This window comes from Phascolarctos cinereus, unplaced genomic scaffold (genome assembly GCF_003287225.1).
Source record: "Phascolarctos cinereus isolate Bilbo 61053 unplaced genomic scaffold, phaCin_HiC Scaffold_2;HRSCAF=192, whole genome shotgun sequence".
Lineage (NCBI taxonomy): Eukaryota > Metazoa > Chordata > Mammalia > Diprotodontia > Phascolarctidae > Phascolarctos > Phascolarctos cinereus.
Window position 1 is genome coordinate 232,804,040 of NW_027555625.1, and position 25,070 is coordinate 232,829,109.

The 25,070-nt window shown below is 37.6% G+C and overlaps 1 protein-coding gene across 1 annotated transcript in view; it reads left to right on the top strand.

Annotated features, from left to right (window-relative positions):
- PTPN1 (protein tyrosine phosphatase non-receptor type 1) overlaps positions 1–25,070 on the top strand; it is a 73,733-nt gene that overhangs the window by 42,462 nt on the left and 6,201 nt on the right. Inside the window, exons 2-6 of the mRNA XM_020984207.2 lie at positions 2,575–2,665; positions 4,401–4,501; positions 9,399–9,497; positions 21,542–21,679; positions 24,843–25,052. Of these exons, the coding sequence (XP_020839866.2) occupies positions 2,575–2,665; positions 4,401–4,501; positions 9,399–9,497; positions 21,542–21,679; positions 24,843–25,052 (639 nt within the window). The remainder of the gene's footprint in view (positions 1–2,574; positions 2,666–4,400; positions 4,502–9,398; positions 9,498–21,541; positions 21,680–24,842; positions 25,053–25,070) is intronic.

Genomic DNA, 25,070 nt, shown 5'->3' on the forward strand with positions numbered 1-25,070 from the left:
AGATCAGGAAACATAAGAAAGGAGATAGGATCCAAGTTGGACCATTTATATATTGTCTTTTTATAGCATATATAAATTTAGAATGTCATATAGTTCTACCATTTGCTTTTCCTGTTTTGTTTCTGAAACCTTTAGTAAGAGTAGAAAGTAGAAACTAAAAACAGTAAGAAAACCTGGAAAAGTAAGAATTCTGGTTTTGTTTCAGTATTTGTGAGTACCCCTTTTTAAATTTTCTCGATGTGCCAGGTTTGCTTGCAAGATTATGTAGTATTGAGTTACAGATTAATAATCCTAAAACTTTTGAGGTTTTTTTTTTTAATGGGGGGAGATGGAGGTGTGGTAGAAGTAAAAAAGTAAATTGTTTTTGACAGTGTAACTTTTACCTCGACATTTCTTTGTTTTCATTTTTAAGTCCGCAGAAGAGAAGGAAAGTCAGAAAGAATCACAGACAAATAGCTTGAAGGCTACAGGTTGGATTTATTCTATTTTAAAAGAAAAGAAAGCTGTTTGTAATAGGGATCTGCAATTTTATACAGTGTCCTTTTTCTGTCCTACTGTATATATGGAAATGCACATTTATTTTGGTGTTTAAGTTTGAAATAAGTATGAGTTTTTAAAAAGTTAAATTTTACTTCCAAATATACGTAGATATTTTGTCATAGAAATAATTTCAGGAAAAGAAATATGAACGTGTGGATATTTGTTTCTAAGTTCAAAATCTGACAGATTATACCTTTTAAAATTAAAATCTCAGAATCAGTAGATATTTGCATATATTGGTAGTATGGTAACTATATGTATATGTACAAATTTCTTGTATGTATGTGTATAGATACAATGGTAGCATACATTTTAATTTCCTTGTCCCTTTGTAATAAAGTGCAGAAAGATAGAATAGTACCAATTTGATGAAATATTGAAATTGTTATATTTGATAAAGACTTTGAAATTCCTTGCATTCTAAATGTATTTTTATAGTAAACTAAGTTGACAGGCTGAAAATTCTTTAGTCTTAATAATTAATAAAACTATGAGTGGAAAAATTTTTTTCTGATTACTTTATTACTCATGAAATTTAAATGATCCTGTAACAGCTGGTTTTAGATGCCCTTGAAGGTTACTTCTCTAGCTCTAATTTTCTGTATAATTCTCTGAAATGACAGTTATGCACTTCACATAAAAGTATTTTTGCCTAAATCTGTCAATTCAGTTCTGTAAACATTTATTAAGTGCCTATTATGCATAAGGCAACATCATGGTCATCATGCTTTTTTCTTAAAAATTATGACAATCATTTCACAGAACACAATAATGGCTTGATCACAGATTATCTCTGCTATTTCTTATAGCACTGCCTGGATTTTTCCTTTGCCCTTATCATTCTTCCTTCTTTTGTGGTTATTTGCATACCTGTCTTTATATTTGTGAGATTTTCAGTTCCTTGAAAAGAGGTTCTTTCATATCTGTCTTTTTATCTGTAGCAGTTTATACAATGCTTTACAGGTAGTTTGTTGAATTTAATTGAATTTAGGTCTTGATTTGCAAGTGGTCATTCTAATCTCTTTAGCTACACTAATAATCTCTATCTTAGTATGAAGAAATATACTCTAGCTGAGAGCAAATATGGCCACCATCCTGCCAGCCATTACTGTTAGTCTCTGTGCTTATCATGTCAGTATCAAGAGATGGCTTTTGTTATACAAGTTGTTTTTCCAAATAGGATTATGTCTGACATTATCGGTTTTTAAGATTTAAATATCTGTTCTTTCTAGCTCTTCCCTTTTTGGATTCTTGTATAGTCCCTCACGTAAATGATACATATACTATATAACATCATTATGCTACTTTTTTGTTGTTATACACCTTTGTAATTTATCATCTTGTTTTTAAGTTATTAAATTGTCTTTGGAATGATTTATCATGAACATCCAGAAAACATTTTTTCCTCGGTGTCTTATATTTTTATGCTAAAGTAGAATAAGTAACAGGCAGCATAGGCAAAGTGATTGTGTGTGTGCTGACAATTCTTTACACAGATTCTTCAACAGTTTTATTAATCCATAAAGGTCTTCTTTTCACTGTAACAATTCAACACATTGGGACCTGTTTACCATCTATTTAGAGGGAGTGTCAATTGTTGAGGTTTTCTTGTGTATACCTTGTGAAGAGTGACATAGTGGATAAATAGCTGGCCTCCACACCAGGAGAATGTTGTTTTAAGTCCTGACTTTGTCACATACTGGGCCATGTGGTCCTGAACAACTTCTCTGTGCTCCAGGCAATTCTAAGGTTATAAGTTGCAGATAAGGTGCCGACCTACATGGATAGAGAGATTTTTCATCAGTTGGTAGTTTCTTATACCAGTGAATCACGGTATCATTCCTGTACCCAGTAGGGAGGGTACCAATTAGTAACTGCTATTTTGAGCTAGAAAACTAGGAATTTCAAATAGATGAACCAGTTTAATTATAGTTTATTGCAATATTTTTTAATTATTTAGTGTGCTCTGTGTGTGTATGTAAAACTCATGTAATGCCAGAGATTTCAAACACTATCATTTGTTCTTTTTTGTAGGATATTAGACATGAAGCCAGTGACTTTCCCTGTAAAGTGGCCAAACTTCCCAAAAACAAAAATCGAAACAGGTACAGAGATGTCAGTCCCTGTAAGTATTCATATCTTAGTTATTTGTCTCACTTTTTTGAGTTTTTTCCTCTATAAATATTGGATAGATAAGGTATCAAACATTGTAGGTATTCACTACATATTTATCTATTAACATTTACTTTTTTATATAATAATAACAACAACAATAAGAATAGCTAGTATTTGTATAGTGCATTATGGTTTGCAGAGCACTTTATGAATGTTATCTGATTTTATCCTCACAACCACCATGGGAGGTAGGTGCTATTTTTATTCCCAATTTACAGAAGAAAAAAATGGAGTTTTTGAAAGGTTAAGTAACTTGCCCAGGGTCACCAAGCTAGTAAGTGTCTAAAGCTGAATTTGAACTTGGATCTTCTAGAACCTGGGTTCAGTACTCTACTCACTGAACTAGTGGTTGTCTTGTGTTTGTTTCCCTGTAGTAGCAGTTCTAGAGAATAGTTGTTGATTTCTGTTTGGGGAGTAACTTTATCCACATAAGTAAATATCGAAGACAACTGAAGGTTGCTCCCTTAAATCCTTAAATAAAAATTTTATTATCAATTTTAATGAAAATTTCATATAGCATATCTGTTACCTTACCAATTTTAGTTCTATTGTTGCTATTTTATCCTCAGCATGAAAACAGAAAGAAAGTATTAGAATTAGCAAGTACCAAGATTTCTTTTTGAAAAAATTTACTCATATCCTAATCCATTTTTGCTGCCAACAGATAATTTGTCCTGTGCAACTTAATTAATTTTAATAACTCAGTGAATTTTTTTTCTTTGTGTGTACTCTTTCCACAGGGTTAGTCTATAAGATCACTAAGTCTTTCAGGACTTAACTAAAGCAAAGACATAGTTACTTGCCATTTGGTAAGACCTGTGAGAGCCTGTGCTTCACAGGGATAACCTTCAAGAACCAAGTGTCAGAGAGTCAGTTGAAAAACTAGATAAAGCAATTAACTTTAGCAAAGTTGCAGAATATAAAATAAACTCACATTTTGCTGTATATTTTTACTATATATATTTACTATATATTTCTATATATTACCCACAAAACGCAGCAGCAAAGATAGAAAGAGAAATTCCACTTAAAATAACTGCAGACAGTATAAAATACTTGGGAGTCTACCTGCCAAGACAAATCCAGGAACTATATGAACACAGTTGCAAAACACTTTTAACACAAGTAAAGTCAGATATAAACAGTTGGAAAAATATTAACTGCTCATGGATAGCCAATATAATAAAAATTACAGTTATAAATACCAAACTACCAAAACATTATTTATAGAGCTAGAAAAAATGACGTATTTCATCCGGAAGATCAAATGTCAAGAATATCAAGTGAATCAGTGAAAAAAATGTGAAGGAAGGTGGATGAGCTGTATCAGATCTCAGACTATCACAAAGTAATAATCATCAGAACAGTCTGGTACTGACTAAGAAACAGAGTGGTGGATTAGTGGAATAGATTAGGTACACATTACACAATAGTAAAAGACCATAGTAATCTAGTGTTTGATAAATGCAAAGATCCAATATAAAGAGTAAGTGACGAAACCAGCATTTGAACCCAAGGCCTTTGATTCCAAATCTAGGACCTTTCTCCTACACCATTCTGTCGCCAGGTACTCTGCCTAGTAGGTATCTAATAAATGTTTAGTGAAGTATTTTATATACACGCATGCTCTTTATGTATTCTAACTCTTCTTGAATTAACTTTCCTCTGTTCTGATTGCTTTACAGTTGACCATAGTCGAATTAAGCTACACCACGAAGATAATGATTATATAAATGCTAGTTTGATTAAAATGGAAGAGGCCCAAAGAAGCTATATTCTCACTCAGGTAATAAATGAAAACATAGTAGAAAAAATAATTGGCTATTTGTTTAGGGTTTTTGTGTCTTTTTGTTTTTTTACCTCCCTTGTTGTTGTTTTTTTTAAACCATTCTGGGCCTGAATTTTATCTTCAATAAAATTATGGAATTGAACTAAGTGATTTCTGAGGTTACTTCTACCTCTTCTGCCCCATGATTCTTAGAGTTAGAATATAATCTTCATGATGCCTAGGGGCGTCCAGGTGACAAGGGTTAGAGCCCAGGATTTTGAGTCAGAAAGACCTCTTGAGTTCAAATTTAGCCTCAGACATTTACTAGCTGTGTGACCCAGGGCAAGTCACTTAACCTCTGTCTGACTCAGTTTCTTCAGCTATAAAACAGAGATGTACTAGCACCTACCTCCCAGGATTATTGCAAGGAGAAAATGAGAAAATAGCAGGACTAAGGGAATGTTTTTGTAGGATAAGAGAGACCGAATATGTTTGTAGATTGCAGGAAAGGAGCCAGTTGAGAGAAAGCAATAGATGGTACATGAGAGAAAAAAATTGGTGATTGATGGGGATGGGATGAAGTGTAGGTACAAGAGCTAGCTTTGGTAAAGGGAGCTACCATTTCTTCTGAAAGCAGAGAAAAGTAGAAGAGAATGAATGAAGACATTGAAATTTTTAAAGGAGTAGAAGTGGAAAATGGAGGAAGATCATTCTGGATGGTTTCAGTCTTCTATGGAAAATAAGAGGCAAGCCCAGGTGATGTTAGACGGCATACATTTTTAGTGGATCCAGACTTTCTTTAGTAATATTTAGCCATTTAGAAGTAGGAATGGAACAGATGGGTAAGAATAATTGAGAATTAGCAGGACAGAAATGACAGAAGATGAATAATGGCAGTAAGATAGGGCTTGTCCCTAGAACAAGACATCTGGGCAAGAGTTAGGGCAGTAGAAATTTGAGAAGTGAGCTAGGAGGAATAGGTTACCTCTTGAAGAAAAGGCAGAAAATGAATGATTAGAGGAGATTGTAGATTCCTTTTAGAATGAAGATAGAGAAGACTAAGAAGATTGAAGCCAAAATGCCTCAGATTCACTGCTCTTCCCCCCCCTTCTTACCTTCTGTCTAGTAACAGAAGAGATTCTGTTGATTCTATTCCCTCCTGCCTCTTCTAGGCCTTGCTTTATTAATCATTTCCTCTCCTTAATGTGTTCATTGTCTCCGTCTTCCTCCAAATATGTTCTGTCATGCCTCCTTTGCCTATGCACTTCCCTGTGCACAGAATGTCCTCCTTCCCCAGCTTAATTCTTGAACACCTGCCCATTTTTTAAAACCCCAACACAAATACCATTTACTCTAGGTGAATTTTTTCTCCATCCTTTCTGTCCACCCTTTGACCCAGCTGACAATAGCCGTCACCCTTCAAGTACGTATGGCACTTCATTTTATGTCCTTCCAGTCCACTTAACATGTAATATTATGTATTATAAGCATCTCTTGTGGAGCTTTTTCCCTTCCTATACTCTTTAAGTTCCATGGGGTAGGAATTATGTCTCAATTCTGTATCTTCTTCATTATCTAGCACAATACTCTGCTGGTACAGTAGGTAATTAATATATTTTTTTATTAATAATGCTTGTGTGATAGTATCTTCATGAATTAGTCCCTTCCAAATAGAGAGCTTCCTTGTACTTTCTGTGTAGCCTTACTGTAAAGATAACTGTGGTAATTCCTCTGTCCCTTCTCAGATTTCTCCTAACACTTTACCTGGACCTTTTCTCACTTTTGGATACTTACTCAACTCTCCCTTGTATTGTAGTTATTTGAATTTTCCTCTTCTGTCCTCTCCTTCCATAGAACTCCTCCTCTTTGTTAACAAATTTTCCTTCATCCTAGATAACCTTCATAGAACTTCACAGAACTCAAGAATTGGAAAGAATTTCAATAGCCATCTAGTCCACATATGAAAGACATGCCAACTAAAATTTATCCAATCTTTTTAAACGGTTTCCCTCTACTTGCCCTCGTGCAAATTGGACTTTCTGCCTAGAAGACGACTTGCACCTGGCCACTAGCTCTAATGTCGATTCCTCCTCTCTTGTGTCTCCAGAGACCTGGGCTGTATCTTCCCTTTGCCAGTATCTCTTTGTAGTCTTCTCCTCTTTTCCTTTCAGATTCACCCCATCAATTTACATCATTCTGTCCAGATCTTTTATTGCTATAATATGCTGGCTTCCAAGTTATTCTCTCTCTCTCTCTCTCACAGAGATCAGTAGCTCAGTAATCCTATACCAAATGTGATAATATGTATAGAGCTTTGCAAATTTTAAAGCACTATATAAATGCTAACTATCATTATCACTCTTATTATTACCCACTAACCCCTAATCTCCCACTTGAGAATTTCAAAATTCACCTTGATATTCTCTCAATACCCCTGGATTCTTAGATAACTCAACCTCCAGTTTCTGTGATAAGCATTTTCACTCCACGTGTACCTTAGATTTCATCACCATTCAAACTGTACCACTTCCTGCAACCTGAAATTCCCCTCTTTCATCAAATCTTTTCTACCATCTCCTACCTCATTCATCTTAATCTGTTTTTTATCCCCATCAGAACCTTTAGTTCCTCCATTCCTCTGTGTTCTGGTCTCACTCTCTTTCCTTCAAAGTCTTGCTTGACTTGATAGCTAACTAGTTCAACTATGCACGTTCATCTCTGAATCCCTTGCTCCTTTGTCCTGCCTACTTCATCTCTGTCATTTCTTATCCCTGGACTATGACCACCATTTCCCTTCATCAATTCTCTGCCTGTGCTGCCGAATGCCACTTGAGGTCACACAAATATATGCATATAATTGAACACAGCTGGGTCCAGTGTGATATAATGTTCTCATTTCATCTAGGCCCTCATTGTTGCATTGTAGTCCCTTTTTTCTTCCTTGATTGACAAGCTATCACATGCTTCTAGCAGCTATTTGAAATCTCTGTCTTCAGGCTCCTAGTACCACTCACACTTGGCTGTCTCTCAGTAGATAACACTGCCTCATATCCCCACCTAAAAATACACTACATCTTTACTCTTCTCTTTTTTTCCTTCATCCTCTGAAGAAGAGGTGGCTCTTTCTTTGTTAGGGCTAATAGCCTTTCTGCTTGTGCCTTTAATCCCATCCTTGTCCCTTGAGAACTCCTTATTTACTGACTCATTATTGGACTTGAAACATGCCAACTTCTCCTTCAAGCAGTTGTCCTGTAGCTCTCTTCCCTTTTGTTGATGAACTCCTAGAAAGAATTGCCTGAACTTACTGCCTCCATTTTCCTCATTGCCTATTCACTTATCAACCTCTTGCAGTCTAATTTCACTCCACTGATCTCTTAAGTCTTAAGTGCACTTGGCCTTAGAATCCTTAGGATAGAAAATAGATGCCATTTCTGAAAACTGACCTTTAGGGAACACCCACAGTAAGGGAACAATTGTGCAGAGGAAATGAGCAGTCAGAGAAAAGAGGGAACAGGATAGTATACTGTTGTGAAGCCAAGGGAAAAGAGTTTTAAGCGTTTGTTGGTCAGCAGTGTCAAATGCAAGACAGAACTCCAGGAGAATGAAAAAAGGAGAAAATGCAATTCAATTTGGCAATAAGGAGGTCATTAATATTCAGGAAAGGCACTTCAGTAGAATAATAAGGACACAGACACCAGATTGGAGAACTTAAGGAGGAGAATAGGTAGAAAAAAATGGGTTTTGGACACAAGGTCCTATTATATTATAATAAACTTCTCTTAATGGGTTGGAGCCTATCTGGAGCCTATGTTAGGCTACATATATGCTATCTTGGGCCCAAAGCCAAGTCTCACAGTACAGAAAATTGTGGTGATTACCTCAGCCCTATGCTTTGCTGGGGTCCTCTACTGCTTTAGAGACCAATTGGCTATAATTGCATAGCTACTTAGGGTAGCCAGTAGAGAAGGAGCTAGTGTTACCAGATGGCACTAAAAAAGGTCATGAAGTTTGTAACTCACCCTCCCTGCTTGTCTGTCATCACCAGAGCAATTGGGGTGAGATTAGCTGCTTATGGACAATAACCCTATTTTCTCCTCTTTCCCTGCTATCCTGAAATCTACCTTCACCCCTTTTAATAAGGTAAAAGGTTCCATATTACCCTTTTATGATTTCCTTTTCAGACTGGTTTTTTCTCTGCAACACATCTACTGCCACTTTATATTTGTATCCTCAATGTAATCCTCAGTGAGGCAGCTAGGTAGTATACTGGATAGGCCTGAAGTCAGGAAGACCTGAGTTCAAATCCAGCTATAGACACTTCTTCTTCCTAGCTGGGCAGTCACTCTAACCTGTTTGCCTCATTTCCTCAATTGTAAAATGGGGATAATAATAGCACCTACCTCCCAGTATTGTTGTGAGGATCAAATGAGATAATATTTATAGAGTGCTGTTATGCCTGGCACATAGAAAGTACTATGTAAATGCAAGCTGCTGTTATCATCATCAGTACCTGGCACATGGTAGATAATTAATAAACACTGGTGGTTTATGAAGGCCTTAAATATAGGCTTGGTTTCACTGATCAAGATTATCTATTTTTGTAATATTTCAGCTGTGTAAAAATACCGAGAATGCAACCAACCCCACAATGTCCCAGTCCCTATACACCCTTAGGGATGGTCCTGTTGAACACACTGAGTATCAGCTAGTATTTCCAAACAGTAGTGTTTTCTTTATATTATTAAAATTAGAAATGGAATTATAGATATTAAGTTCTGGGCCTTGAAAGAGCAAATTCATCTCTCTGTCTTCTGATAGTGCTATCTTGAAATCGTTGAGAAAAATGTCTTATTTTTCAATAAGTTATTAATTTTCAAAGATGAAATTAAATTTTCAAGTCTGTGTCTTTGCACAGGGCCCTCTGCCTAACACATGTGGTCACTTTTGGGAGATGGTTTGGGAACAGAAAAGCCGGGGAGTTGTCATGCTTAACAGAGTGATGGAAAAGGGATCAGTAAGTATAGATTTCACTTCTCTTCTGCAATAGACATGCATACATAGCCATAAAGTTTGTTGCTCCCAGAAGTTGTTCACTGAAACAGAAACTTTTTAAATCTTTGGGCTCGGTCAATTGTTTCTGAAACTCTGTGTGCGCGCGCGCGTGTGTGTGTGTGTGTGTGTGTGTATGTGTGTGTGTGTGTGTTGTATACACATATCTCTATCTGTATCTTACTGAGTTATAAAACAGTACAGAACTGTAGTGCCTGGCTTATAAAATATAATCCAGGCTTCCTTTTCAGGACAATCAAGTTGTATATTTGTTATTAAAAAATGTTTGCTGATATCAGTGTGCAGAAGCCTGAAAAAGTGGAGAACTAGTTTACTAGAATTGCTAGAATCTAGCAGTTTCTTCTTGTCTAAACCAAACACCTATCTGTATTCTGAAGTAACATCTTTAATATTATTATTAGTTATGAATAATTAGTCCTTTCATTTGTATTTTATAAAGAAATTTCATCCCTTTCCATCTTTTCCAGTGGATTGTCATCCTCACTGTCATCCTACTCTTTCTCTAATCTTCAGTCTCTTCCTGTCTAGTGGCTCCTTCCTCACCCCCTACAAACAAGACCATGTCTCTCTCTTTCTTAAACCTGTTACTAGCATCCCTGACAGCCATTGTCCTATATCATGCCTCCCTTTCTTGGCTAAACTACTTGAGAAAGTAATCTGTACTAGCTGCCTCCACTTCCTTTCCTCTCACTCAGTTCTAAACCTTTTGCAGTATTGCCTCTGACCTCATCATTCAACTGAAACTTCTCTCCAAAATTGCCACTGATGTCTTATCTGACAAATCTATTGGCCTTTTCTCAGTCCTCATCCTTCTTGACGTCTCTGCAGCCTTTGACACTGTCAATCATCTTTTTCTCCTGCATACTTTCTTCTCTCTGTGCTTTTTTGACCATGCTCTTTTCTTTTCTGACTGCTTCTTTTCAGTTTCTCTTTGGATACTTATCTAGATCATGTCCACTAAATGGAGTATCCCCCACAGTTTTATCCCGGGCCCTCCTTTTCCTCTATGCTGTCTCACTTGATGATCTCAACTTACATGGATTCCATGATCCCTATGCAGATGATTCCCAGATCAGTATCCCAAGACCCAGTCTCTTTCCTGAGTTCAATCTCATCACTTTTTTGATGTCTCAAATTAAATGTGCCATACACAGCTCAAACTTAGCATGTCCAAAACAGAACTCACTATCTTTCCCCTGAAATCTTTCCCTCTTTTGAACTTGCCTGTCACTCTCAAGGGCATGCCATCTATTCTAGTCACCCAGATTTGAAATCTCATTGTCACCTTTGACTCCTTATTCTTGCTTATCCCACATGTCCCAGTCTATTGGCAAATCTCATCATTTCTTTCCCTGTGACATCTCTCCACTCACATAACTACCATCCCAGTTAAGGACCTCGTCACCTTTTCACTGGCCAGATTGCGATATTCTTCTAATGGTTTCCCTGCAATGATCTTCCTGAAGAGCAGGTCTGACCACATAACTATACTACTTAAGAAACTTCACTGGCTCCCTATTAACATCAGATTCAAATATTAAATCATCTGTTTAGCATTTAGAACTCATCATAACCTGATCTTCATGCCTTTCCAGTCTTCTTTAATTTATTCCCACTTATCCTTAATTCTGCATGTTTTGTGATCCAGAGGCACTGACCTTCTTACTGTTCCTCAGATATGACATTCCATCTCTTATCTCCCTGACTTTTGCATGGTGTCTAGCATGCTGTCTCACCTCGTCTCCACTTCTTAGTTTCTCTTCCTTCCTTCAAAACCAAGCTCACATCCCACCTTCTGCTGGAACCTTTTCAGGTCCCTGCAACAGCTGAAGCCTTCCCTTCTGAGATTACCTTCCTTCTACTCTGTATCTTGAATGTACCTAGTGATTTACATATTATCTTTCCCTGTAGATTATGAGCTCCTTGAGACCAGGAACTACTTTTGCCTTTCTTTGTATCACAGCACTTACCAAATGCTTGGTGCGTAGTAAATAGTTAAATACTTGTTGGCTAATAATTCTGTAAAACTATTTGGAGTTCCAAGTTAGAATTTTTGGAGATGAACGATATAGTACAGTACAGAATGGTACAGTAGATAGCCTAGTCATAACAGTATGTAAATGATATTTCACCCATCTCTACTCCTTTATAAAATAAGGAACAAACTCATTCATAAAACCATAAGCATATTATGCTATACATTTTAGCATAGTAGAATCAAATAAGGTATGTGTTTGTAGCATGTGAATCTTAGTTACTTTTTTATTTTGTTATTTAAAAATAAGGTTGCAACCTATATTTGCCATTCTGGTTCTCTGTCTCTCACTTTCATTACCTCATATGTAAGTCTTTATTTCCATGCATCATAATTATCATTTTCATGATGCCTTAATATCTTATTATGGTAAGATACCTTAATTTATTCAGCCATCCCCCCATTATTGGATATTTAATTTGTTTTCAGTATTTTGATCTGCAGTTTGTTCTTTCCATGCATTTCAGTGAAATGGTCTTAGTCTACATCCTGACTGGATAGAGTTAAAGTTAAATAGTAGCTGAATCAGTGTTCAGGTTCTCTACTGTCTACAGTTCTCTGACTTGAGAGGCAAAAACCCAAGATGAGCTTAAGATAGAGAGCGACGAAGACTAATGGAATCACCATGGCCCTAGGGCTAAGGAAACCATGCCTAGATGCATTTTCAAATACAATAATTTCTGTGAGACTCCAATTTTTCTTTGAGATATTGGCCCTGTGGACTTAACAATTCAGCCAGCAGCATTCTGCTATGGTGATAACAATGGGAGGAGTAACTTAAACATGACCTTTAGAAGAAAGGGGTCCTGAATGACTAGAGCAATGGAAAAAGGTACCCCAAAAGAAATATAAATAGTAGAAATTTTAATATTGACAAGAGATAACAGCAGAGTACTGAGTATTCATAAGAAGTATGCCTCTTCTTTTGATAATGTGTGGTTTGGGGGCATCTAGTTGTACAGTGCAGAGCACTGGCCCTGGAGTCAGAAGGACCTAAGTTCAAGTCCGGCCTCAGACACATAACACTTTACTAGCTGTGTGACTCTGGGCAAGTCACTTAACCCCAATTGCCTCTCAAAAAAAAAATAATGGAAATGTGTTTTTAATCTTTGCTTCTGCTCACCTTTTAAAGTAAAGTATTTATTTGTTGAATAACATTTTTTGGTTTTGTTTTTTGCTTGAACAGTTGGTCCTTGAAAAAATTCCTTCTGTCAGGAAATTTTACTGTGTATCTTAAATTTTATTTATTTGCCAAGCCCCAAAACAGGAGAGGGGAAAATCAGAAATTTCAAATGCAGTATAACTACTTTGAGATAAAAGCCCTTATTCTGCTTTTTGATCAAGGCAGAAAAATATTAAGTTCTTAAGATGTATTTCTAGCTATTACTTTGGAACAGTCAGTAATAGCAAGCTCAGATCAAGACTAATTAAAATATTATGATTTTCAGAAACATTTAGTAAGGAAATTATATTTCAGTTTGCCAGTTGTCTTGGATTTTAACTAAAATAATTTAAGATTCTTAGATATGTTGGATTACCCATCTCTTGCTGAAGATGCAAGTAGAATATTTGCTGTTATATAGTAAAAAGCTGGAAACAAACTGTCTAGCAATTGGGGAATGACTGAACAAATTATGATATAATGCCATATTTATGAAAAATTCATGAAAGTATGGGAAGATATATGAACTGATGAGAAACAAAGAAAGCAGAACCAAGAGAAAATATATGACTACAACAATGTAAATGAAGCCAACAGAACTCAAGGAAAGGAAAATGGACAATGTTGGTTCTACATTATTAAAAAAAATTTTTTTAAACACATTGTTTTTGCTAAACAGTAAACTAGGAAAAGGGAAAGTAAGGTGTAGTCAGTCAAAATCATTCCATTAGTTGATTTTGCTGAACCATTTTAGTGAAAAGGTAGAAGGGAAGTTGTTTTGAAAGTGACAATAATATCAATAAAAATATATTACAAAAATAAGATTTATTAAAATGTAGTTTATTTCAGTATCTTTCATTGTGTTTTCCTAAGAAAATCTTCCTAAGGACGGTAATGTAGCTGAAACTGTTCTCACTTTGCTTTTTTAGTCCCATTACACACGCACACACACTGGTACACACGTCATTTACTTCTTGGTTGCTGCCTCTGTGATGTAAATTTACTTTGATAATATGGCAATAGTCCTCAATGTTTATGCCTGTCAGCCTGTCATATTGTTTTTCATGTGAAGTTATATAAACTCAGTTCTGGGGCAGCTAGGTGGCTCAGTGGATAGAGCACCAGCCCTGGATTCAGGAGGACCTGAGTTCCAATGCAGCCTCAGACACATAACATTTACTAGCTGTGTGACACTGGGCAAGTCACTTAACCCCATTGCCTAACCAAAAAAAAAACAACCTTATATAAACTCAGTTCAGTATTTAAAAGTCATGTGTCATGTTGGTTCCTCTTCATAGCTATTTCAGTTCAGTATTTGAATCAATCCTACATTCAAATGGATAGATAGAAAATTATATGTGAGAAGTTGCAGTGTTTAATTTGCTTAGATAGCCTTTTAATCAATGATAATGACCTTAGCTGGTAACAAAACGGAGACAAAATTCAGACTCAGATCTTCTGATTCTAAATCCAGTGGCCTTTTTATTCCACACCACAGCTGCCTCCCTGAGCTAAAAATAATAAGCAATGATGATAATAAAATATGAGATACTTTGAGTTTAAAAATGCTTTCACAACTCTGAGAAGTTGGTAGTTCAGCTGTTGTAATCCTTGTTTTACAGATAAGGAAACTGAAGCCCAGGGAAGTTACTTATCCATAGTCAAATGGATATCCATGTTCTTTCCACTATACTATGCTGCCTCGGGTGCAGCTTCATTTATATTTTATCCACCTAATCTCTGCTCAAAGCTTATCAGTATATAGTTTCTATTTAATTCATTATTTGTTTCCTGGGGGAGTTTTCCCTTGGAAAATAGCAAGATGTGTTTTGTGTTTTGCTAACCTGCTTATTATCCTATTAGACTTTTAAGATTGCTGGGGAACTGTTATATAAAGATTATCATGAGTAGTTCAGCAGGTGTCATCTGAGTTTGATAGTCCTTTTCATTCTCCTTGACCTCTCTGTGGCCTTTGACACTAGCTCACTCTCTCCTCCTTGTACACTCTTCTCTCTAGATTCTCAGGACACCAGTTTCTCCTGGTTTTTCTCCTACCTATTATGACTGCTACTTCTCTGTCTCTATCTCCTTTGCCGGATTCTCCTCCAGATTACACCTTCTAATCATAGGGTTCTGTCCTGGGCCTTCTCTTATCAGCATCCATGGATTACCATCTCTATGCTGATGATTGTATCTATGTATACTGCCCCAGTTTCTCTGCCACCCTCAAGTCTCACAGCTCCAACTGCCTTTCTGTGTTAAAGTTGTATCTTGTTCTGGTCCCCCTGGCAATCTTCCCTTGTAGTCAGTGTAATGAGTTTATAAGTAACCAGTTTAAAGTGGCAATGGCAGGGTGGAAGATTGCAAAGGGGGCACCTCGAAGTCTCATACAAACTGTCCTAAAGATCAAAGGAGTAAAATTTATAAATTATATCATATATTAAACCAAAAATTACATCCTGGTAACATTTGTTAAATCAGTGGAAGCCATCAAGGCTTTGTTGTCAGGACCTTTTGGTCCTATGATACATAAATCTCAAATTCCAGCCATCAGCAGTAAAGACCAACAAATCACCTATAGTTCTGATCATTTTGAGATGATGTGGACATGTTAACTTTAAAGTTTTACTGACAACTTTGAAATGATTTTGATATATTAATGAAGTAATCCTAAGGTGGCACAGATAAGATTTAGTGTGTTCTCCATTTAAAAAAAATTGAGACTTCAAACTCCTGGCTGCCCTGAGCACTCTTCCATCTCCATCAGGTCCATGCTGCCAGTTGCTTCCAATTATAATCCATGGTTACATGAATGATTATCTCTGCCTCTCCCACTCCCCATCTTCTTCCCTATCTTTACATGCCTTCCTTCACCCTCATTCCCATGCTCTTTGCCTCTGTACCACCTTCCCCTCCTTCACCATTTGTCTCTGTACTCTGTGTGCCATTTTATCCTACACCCTCTGTGCCTTATTAAAGTGTGATTGCAGCCTCATTCCCTGCTGCCATCAGTCTTTCCCGACAGCACCCAAAGAACCAGGCATGTCTACCCTGTTTCATAAATTAATTATCAATTCATTTTCAGACATGTGGAATTGGATGTCCAACACATATCTTAAACTCAATATTTCTAAAACAGAACCCATTATCTTCCCCACTCATCGACCCAAACCTCCTGTGTCCTTCCTACCTTTCCTATTACTATAAAACGCTCGCTCCAATTTTTTGCCAAGACCTGTTGGTTTCACCTTTGTGGTATTTCTCAAATACTCTGTCTTTCTGACACTGCCGCCACCCTGGTATAGCCCATCATCATTTCATGCCTGGACTGTTGGAATAGCCTGCTGGTGAGTCTGCCTGTCTCAGGTCTCTCCCCACTTCAGTCCATCTTCCATTCAGCCACTAAAGTGATTTTCCCTGAAGTACAGGTCCTCATGTGTCACCCTGCTACATAGTAAACTCCACTGACTTCCTTTTACCTTCACGTAAATACAAAATGCTTGCTTGGGCATTCGAAGCCTTTCATAACTCAGCCTCCTCCTATCCTTCCAGTCTTCTTATACTTTACACTCCTACATATGCTCTTTGATCCTGCAACACTGGCCTCCTGGCTGTTCCACAAACAAGATACTCCATCTCTCCACTACAGATGGTTTCTCTTGCTCTGTCCACTCCAACTACTGACCTCCCTGGCTTCCTTTAAATCTCAGCTAAAATCCCAAAAACCTTCCCCAATTCCTCCCAGTTCTAGTACCTTCCCTCTATAAATTATTTCCTATTTATCTTACATGTAGCTTGCTATGTATATATTTACATATTGTTCCCCCCCATTAGATTGTAAGCTCTTTGAGAGGAGGGACTGTTCTTTACCTCTTTTTGTATCCCCATAGCTTAGCACAGTGTCTGGTACATAGTAGGCACTTCATAAAAGTTTATTTATTGATTGACATTAAGTTGTACTAAAATATATCATGATGGGGAAAGGAACTAGAGATATTACTTGTCCTCCTGAGAGGACCTGTATCTTTCCGCTTGAACATTTTGTGTAGAATATCATGTTTTTATGCAGAGGTTCTTTCTAGCATTCTATTTGCTACCAAATGCTTTCTCTCAAGCAAAGGCCTAGTTCTAACCTGGGATTGGACCTCATATAATTGACCTGGAGATAGAAATATTGGGACCTCAGGAAAAGACCTAGCATCACCCTCTAAACAGGGCTTCAGATGGCAGACCTGAGAAAACCTAGTGCATGTTCCCTTCATGGAATATCTTCTGGGTATGCCTCTTCTAATGTCTTAGGATATAACTACTGAAATGGGGCCATATGTAAATTCAGACCATTCTTTAGGAACCCAGACCTTCAGGTTAAACTCCCTGCCACCACCACTCCTTTCGTTATTGTAGATGGAACACTATACCACCACCTTCCATTATTATCAAAAGTAGAGACCCCAACCAATTGGTACCTGTCAATATCAGATTTGTTTCTTTGATTACCCTATTAGCCATGATTTAGAGTACCCACCTCCCTGGGTGAAGTTACTTTTCTCTGCTACTTTTTTCCATAGTCTTGTCTCTATCTAGCTTGTCATATCATTATTCCTTTGTCCTACAATCTCATCTCAATCATTAGCAAAAATCCCTTCATACTTGGTTTCTTCTTTTCACATGTTTCATAGTATGCTCAGGGAACCTATTCTCCAGGAGATAGTGCAACCCTGACACCCCTCTTCAGTGCTGATTGCTTCTTATCTTGCGTCTCCTGATACATTTGGCCAAATGGAAAAATTGGGATACTCTTTACTTCCCACTACCACTTCTAGAGCCTTCCACTGGCACCATTACTCAACAGCATCTCTTCTCTGGGGTTCATTTCATCCATGTATATAATCTTTATGTTATAAAGGGGATTCCTTTATGTATGGGTTGCACTTGATGGCCACTGTAGTTCCTTCCAACCCTCCCCTCTTCCAGTCTCCTCATTACTGTCTCCCAGACACCCACCCTTGGTATCATCCTTGGTTCTTCACTCACATTCACCCCATATATCCACTCTCAGATTTCATCATTTCTACCTTCACAACATCTCGAATAGGTCCCCTTCTCTTCACTCACACAGCTACTAACTAGTCTAGTACAGGTCCTCATCACCTCTCACCTGGACTGTTGCAATAGCCTTCTCAACTGGTCTCCCTAATTCAACCCATCCTCCATCCAGCTGCCAAAGTGATTTTCTTAAAGTGCAAAATGATTCCCCATTTCCTGTAAGATAAGATGAAGATTCATTAGCCTGATGTTAAAGGTTCTCTACATATCATTCCTCTGCTAAATAAACTCCAGCAGCTCCCTGTTATATGATTAAATACAAGGTGTCCCAAAACTCTTAGTGGAGTTTTAAGCCATAACTTAAAGACACCCTGTATAAAGTTCTCTGTCATTTAAAGCTCTTCAAAACCTGGCCCCTTCTAACCTGTCCTGTCTTTATAGTTTACTCCCCTTCAAACATGCCCTCAATCACCTCTGCCATCTGCTTTCACTTCTCACAATGCCAAGCCCAGTCCTGCTTAAGGTAGCGACACCATCATGCTGTCTAGATATGCTACAAGTTTATATTCTCTGGTATCAACTGGGCCTTCAGTGCTGCATCACAAAACTTTTATTCTCCTTTGTTGATTCTCAGCACTATTCCCTTCTGGGACTATTTCAAACCTTCCCTTGTTTCCTCAAGCTCCCAATACCTCCCTTCCCCTTTATTATTCTCAACAGATGTCCTTACCTCCTACTTTACTGAGGACATAGAGACCATCTACTATTTCATCCTTCTTCTACTGTGCTTTTATCAGAACTCTTCCCTTAGCTTCTCCTCCTTTACCCAATCTCTGAAGAAAAGTTGACCCTTTTTGCCTAGGCCAACCCCTCTGTTTGTCCCTTGATCCCATCCTTTTCCATCTCTTCCATGAGCTTGACTCCAGTGATCATTCCCTCTCTGATCTTCAATCTGCCCTCATATATTAACTCTTCTTCCACCCCTCAAAACATGCTGAGAGGTCTTTAATCTTGACTGGACTGCCATTCCCTCAGTCTGTTATCTTAAATCTCACTTCCTTTTCACTGTCAAATTCCTAGAATGAATTATTTGATTTTGCTACCTTTGCTTCCTTATCACCTAATAATCACTTCTCAGCCCTTTCCAGTCTGGCTTTTGGCTTCACCACGTTACTGAAACTGATCTTGCCAAAGTTACTAGTTAGTTCTTAACTTTTAAAATCCAAACCAACCTTCTTTCGGGCCTCATCCTCCCAGACCTCTCTGCTTTTTTTTTTTTTGGATGTTATCAACTATTCTGTCTTTTTAGATATCCCCTCCTCAGCATCATCTAAGGCTCTGTACTGAACCTTCTTTCCTTCTCTTTCCACTTAACAATACCTTCAGCTTCCTTGGATTCAAAGTATCATTGATACACAACTGACTCATTTATTTGTTTGTTTGTTTATATCCCTCATCTCACTCCTGAGCTTTAGTCACACATTGCTAATTCCCAGCTATATATCTTGTCTTGAATGTCTTGAAAGCATATAGAACTCGTTATCTTACCCCCTAAACCAGCTCCTTGTTTTTGTTGAAGGATCACCATTCTTCCCAGCTGTGGTTTTTAACTTCAGAGTCATCCTCGACCCTTCGCTCACTTTTATTTCCCATTATCCTATCAGCTGCCATCTCTTATCAAATTTACCTCTACTATGTGTCTCACTTCTATTCGCTTAGTCACATGGCCACCACTCTGGTCCCCTCAGCTGCCATAGTAATCTATTATTCAACATTCCCATGCTCAAAAACATTTCATGATTTTCTCATTGCCCATAGGATAAAATGTAAATTCATTAGCCCCCTATATCCTTTCCCAGACTTATTTTTACTACTCCCCTTCATGAGTTTTACATTCCAACCAAACTTAAAATGTTTCTCTTGTTCAAACTTCACAGAACAAGTCCTTTTATTAAGGGATTTAATAATTATTAAGGGATTAATTTAATAATAATTACTAAGGGATTTTATAATTTAATAATTATTTATTAAGGTATTTAATAAAAGGGTTTGTTCTATGTTCTGTGAAGTTTGGATTCAGGCAAAAGGCTGCACTTGAGGACCTAGAGAGCCACATGTGGCTTCGAGGGCACAGGTTCCCCACCCCTGCCCTAGTTTATGTGGGTCTTCTTGACTTGATTTTTTTTGCTTATCAATTGGTTAGTCATTTAAGTATGTCATGCTCAGTAACAGAACAGAGTAAGTACTCATGTGTTTTAATGGGTCCTGAAAATCATTGGCTGTTTCATTCTTTCCCCTATTCTTTTGACTTACCGTTGGTCCATTTTACCGCAGTAATCTTGCAAAACAGTGTACTTCTTTTCATATTTACTTCAAGAACAAAATCTGCAGAAAAGCTCATGTAGTTCTTGAGATTTTACTGGTCCGGAAACAAAAACAAAACAAGACCAAATGTAATAATTTTGCTGAGTTCTAGAGTGAACACAACCATTTGGAGCTTTTAAAATAAAATATAAAAATCAAAGTGATTAAAAGGAGGTAGAGGAAAATCTGGCAATCTAGCTTTTATCAGTGCAACTCATATTTTCTAAAACTGTTGACCAGAGATCTCTGATAAAGTCATACACCACAGCTTTATTGTGGTATGACGATAACACTGGCTTCTTAAAGGCTCTAATAGTATAGTACCAGCTTTGACAGGACCCAGCACCAAGTGGGAAAGGCTTTAAGTACAGGATAGTGATGGACTGTGTCATCCAAGGACTACCCTGTCTGGAGAGCCTCATCACCAGAAGGTGGGGCCAGCAGGTGATTCATTTATTCAGACACAGCAGCCTATGGAGCCTATTAAGATATAGAAAGGGAGCAGCTAGGTGGCGCAGTGAATAGAGCTCCAGCCTTGAAGTCAGGAGGACCTGAGTTCAAATCAGGCCTCAGACACTTGACACTAGCTGCGTGACCCTGGGCAAGTCACTTAACTCCATTGCCTAACCCCCCCCAAAAAATAAAAGATATAGAAAGGTTGCAATTTATATCTTCGCCGGGGTGTGGAGGTTTTGGGTTATGCAATTCTCATACATATGAAATAGGTTTTGACCAGTACATGAAAACATTTTCTGAATTGATACAAACCACTTAAATTCCTAGTTATATTTGCATTTCATAATGTTTTTAACTTTTTCAAAAGTACTTTCATATACCTTTACTTCTTTTTTATCTTAATGTTCCTGGACTATTGAGCTATTTCTCTAAGGATTAGAAATATTCTAACAATAGAATTGGAAGCCTTTATTGTTCCTTCACATATACATAAAGTAAACTGTGTAAGACTGAGCCTGTTTATCTGTTCCAGTATTGGCGATGGGGAAAAGGTCACACAGTAAAATTTTATCTTTGTTGTGACTAATCATATGATAATAGTGTAGCCTAGAAGCAAATAGAACTAGATTATCTAGGTGGCTTTTTATATGACTGTAGTCTAAGAGGAGATCTCTAGATTCATTCATTCAACAAGCCTAAGTGTAAATAAATCATACGTATTAAGTGTATGAAACATCATGTGTGTCAAGTGCATTAATCATGAACAAAAGATAATGAAATCCAGATACTGAAAATCATTGTTCTTTAGGTTTAGCTAGAAGAGCGCTAAGAGAATTCATACTGTGCCCTTCTTATTTTAAAAAAAAAAAACCTGACCAAAAAAACTTAATTGCAGTAATGTAATGCTGTTTTCTCTTCTTCCCAGTTAAAATGTGCACAATATTGGCCACAAAAAGAAGAAAAGGAAATGATCTTCGAAGATACAAATTTGAAATTAACATTGATTTCTGAAGATATAAAATCATATTATACAGTACGCCAGTTAGAATTGGAAAACCTTACAGTGAGTATGGAATATCCTTAAGTACTCAACAAGCATTTATTAAGCCCCTGCTAAGCGTAGCATTGTGCTAGGTGCTGGGGAAAAAATGGTAAAAGTGCAACAGTCTGTGCCCTCAGGAAGCTTATACTCTTATCAGCGAGCTAAGATGTTCAAATATTGGTATGTATAAAATATATACAAAGCAAATACAGGGTGACTTTGAGGAGAAGGTACCAGCAGCTGAGAGAATTAGTCACTGTGCATTTATTAAATGCTATATGGCAAGTGCTGTTTAAGCACTGAAAATACAAAGAAAGACAAAAGCATGGTCCTACCCCCAAGGATCTCACATTTTAATAAGGAAGACAACCTGAAAATAACTATGTGTACTAAGAAATAACATGCATGATATATACAGTGTAAATGGAAGGTAATCTCAGAGGGAAGGCATTAGCAGTAGGGGACCAGGCTGGGCCTCCAGGGAGTGGGACTTGAGCTGTCATACAGGGAAGCCAAGAGCCAGAGTTGAGGAGGGAGAGCATTCCAAGTATGGAGGGGACAATCAGTGAAAAGGCATTTGGTTGAGATGGAGTGTCTTGTGCAGGGAATTGTAAGGAGGCTAATGTCACTGGTTCACAGAATACATGGCAAGGGATGGGCAGGGTATGTAGTATAAGAAGACTGGAAAGGTAGGAAGGGGCCAGGTCATAAAGGCCTTTAAATGCCAAATGGGCATCTTATATTTGATTGTAGATGTATAGAGAGCTACTGGAGTTCATTAAGTAGTGGGGTGACGTGGTTAGGCCTGTTAGTTTAGAAGATCACTTTGGCACCTAAGTGGAGGATAGATTTCGATAGGGAGAAGTTATTTGAGGCACTGAGACCAGTTAAAGAGAATGGCAGTAATTTAGGTTAAAGTTGGTAAGAGCGTGAACTGGGGTGGTAGCTGTGTGAGTGAAGAGGAGACCTATGTGATAGATTTTGTAAAGTTAGAAATGACAGGATTTGCCAAGAGATTGGATTGAATGGGATTAAAGAATAAAAGATGAAACTGAGGTTGCAAGCCTCAAGACCAGGAAGATAAGTGGTGTCCTCAGCAACAGTGGGGAATTTGAGAAGAGGAAAGGGTTTGGGGAGGAAAGAGAATGAGTCTTGCTTGAATGTGTTGAAGTTGAGGTGCCTACAAAGATATCCAATTTGAGATGTGCAGAAGGCACTTGGCGATGCAAGACTGCAGCCCAGAAGAGAGATTAGGGCTAAGTGCATGCACATAGGGGCAGGGTGACCCCCCCCTTCTCCCACCCTCACCCAATATCATCTCATTTGCATAGAGATGATAGTTGAATCCCTGGGTGCTAATGAATTCACCAATTGAGATAGTATAGAACACAGTTCTGGAAGTGTGCTGTAGGGGTCCTTGAGATCCTTTTAGGAGGCCCATGAGTTCAAAACTTTCTTATATTAGTTCTTTCCCAAATAAACTATAAGCTATTTATGGGCAATACATGTTTCACTTATCTCCATACTAAGAAATAGCATGGTTTTTGGAGCCTGGTAACCCAAGACTGATAATACTTGATGTCCAGACATGTGATCTTTAAGTCACAACCTATTCATTTGCATTAAACTAAATAAATTTTTATGGTAAAAATAAAAATTTGAGGTAGGGAGAAGAAATGAAGGAAAAATGAAGATAATGAGGATCAAAGCTAAAATGGTCAATTTCAGTTGCCTTTCAGTGGACAAATTCTAAAGCTCCTGTATGTGCAAAATATTGTTGAAGGTGGTATAGGGGAAACAAAGAGGAGTTCAGAGATAGTCTCTACCCTCATATAGCTTACAGGTTAGTTGGGAAGATGAGTCCTAAATACAAGAAAAATTAAATAATGTTACAGTGGTTGATAGTGGTAGACAGAAGTGCAAAATCATGCTACAAGACAGCGTGATATATTGGAAAGATCTTTAAATTTAAAGACCTGAGGATGAATCCCAGTTCCATTACCCAGTGAGTAACCTTGGGCAAATCACTTAACATCTCAGCTTCCCCCACCATAAAATGAGGGGCTGGAACTGGAAAAGGTCTAAGGTTACTCCCAGTCTAAAGCTATGACTCCATGATCTTCAATAAGTGTTATGAGCTCAGTGTCATATTACTTTGGGCTAGAATAGTTTGGGAAGATTTCATGGAGAAGGAGGAGCTTGATTTGGGCCTCAAAGAATGGTTAAGATTTGGAAAGGTAAAGAAAAAGGAATAATGTTAGGAAACATATTGTAATGTATACCTGAGTTTTGATGTCTTAAAGTCTTGTTTTTCTTCACATTATTATTGTGTATGTTTTCTTGGTTCTGCTGATTTTGCTCTGTTCATAGAAGTGGAAGTGACTTTTCCAAGGTCACTCAGCATATCATTAACAGTTGGGACTACGGCCTAGGTCCTCCAACAGAATTTTGAGTCTAGTGCTCCAAACGTTAGTGTGAGTTAAAGAAATATGTACATCTTAAAGTGACATTTTTTTTAGTTTACTCTGATATTCCAGGTCATGATAATTAAGAACTATCCAAGAGTTAATATTTCTTCTGAGAATTAAAGCTGTATTTACCACTGTTCTATTGGAAAGGTACTTTCTGTTCTGAGTATCTCTGCCTTTCCAAAGTTATTAGGCACAGTTCACATCACTTAACCTCTAAGCAACCTACCTTGCCTCCAAACTGAACTGGATTTCTACCTGCCATTTCACAGTTCCATGTGTTAAAAAAGGCCATCCCTGGTGCGTGGACTGCATCCCTCCTCAGCTGTGCCTTTCAGAATCTTTATTTTCCTACGAGGCATAGCTCAGGTGTCACATACTCCACATGGCCTTCCCTGATTCTCCCAGATGAAAATACCCCCTCCTTCATCAAATATTCAAAGAACACTTTGTATGGACCTCTATGCCTTCATTATTATCTATTTTGCATTGTATTTCTCTTTGTACAAGTTGTATTCCCTGCCCTAAGTATAATAATAATAGCTATCATCTATAAAATGTTTGAAGCTTACAAAGCACTTCTCCTAGAACATCAGCTCCTACAGGACAAGATTGTTTTCATTTTTATATTTGTATTCTCTAGCACCCAACAATAATAGTTCCTTAGTAAATGCTCATGACTGAATAGTGGTAAGAATTTAACATTTGTTTTCCAGACACAAGAAACTAGAGAAATCCTACACTTTCACTATACCACATGGCCTGATTTTGGAGTCCCTGAATCTCCTGCCTCCTTCCTAAACTTTCTGTTTAAAGTTCGAGAGTCAGGGTCCTTGAGCCCTGAATATGGACCTATTGTTGTACACTGCAGCGCTGGGATTGGGAGATCAGGAACATTTTGTCTGGCTGACACATGTCTGTTGCTGGTAAGAGGTTTTTTGCTC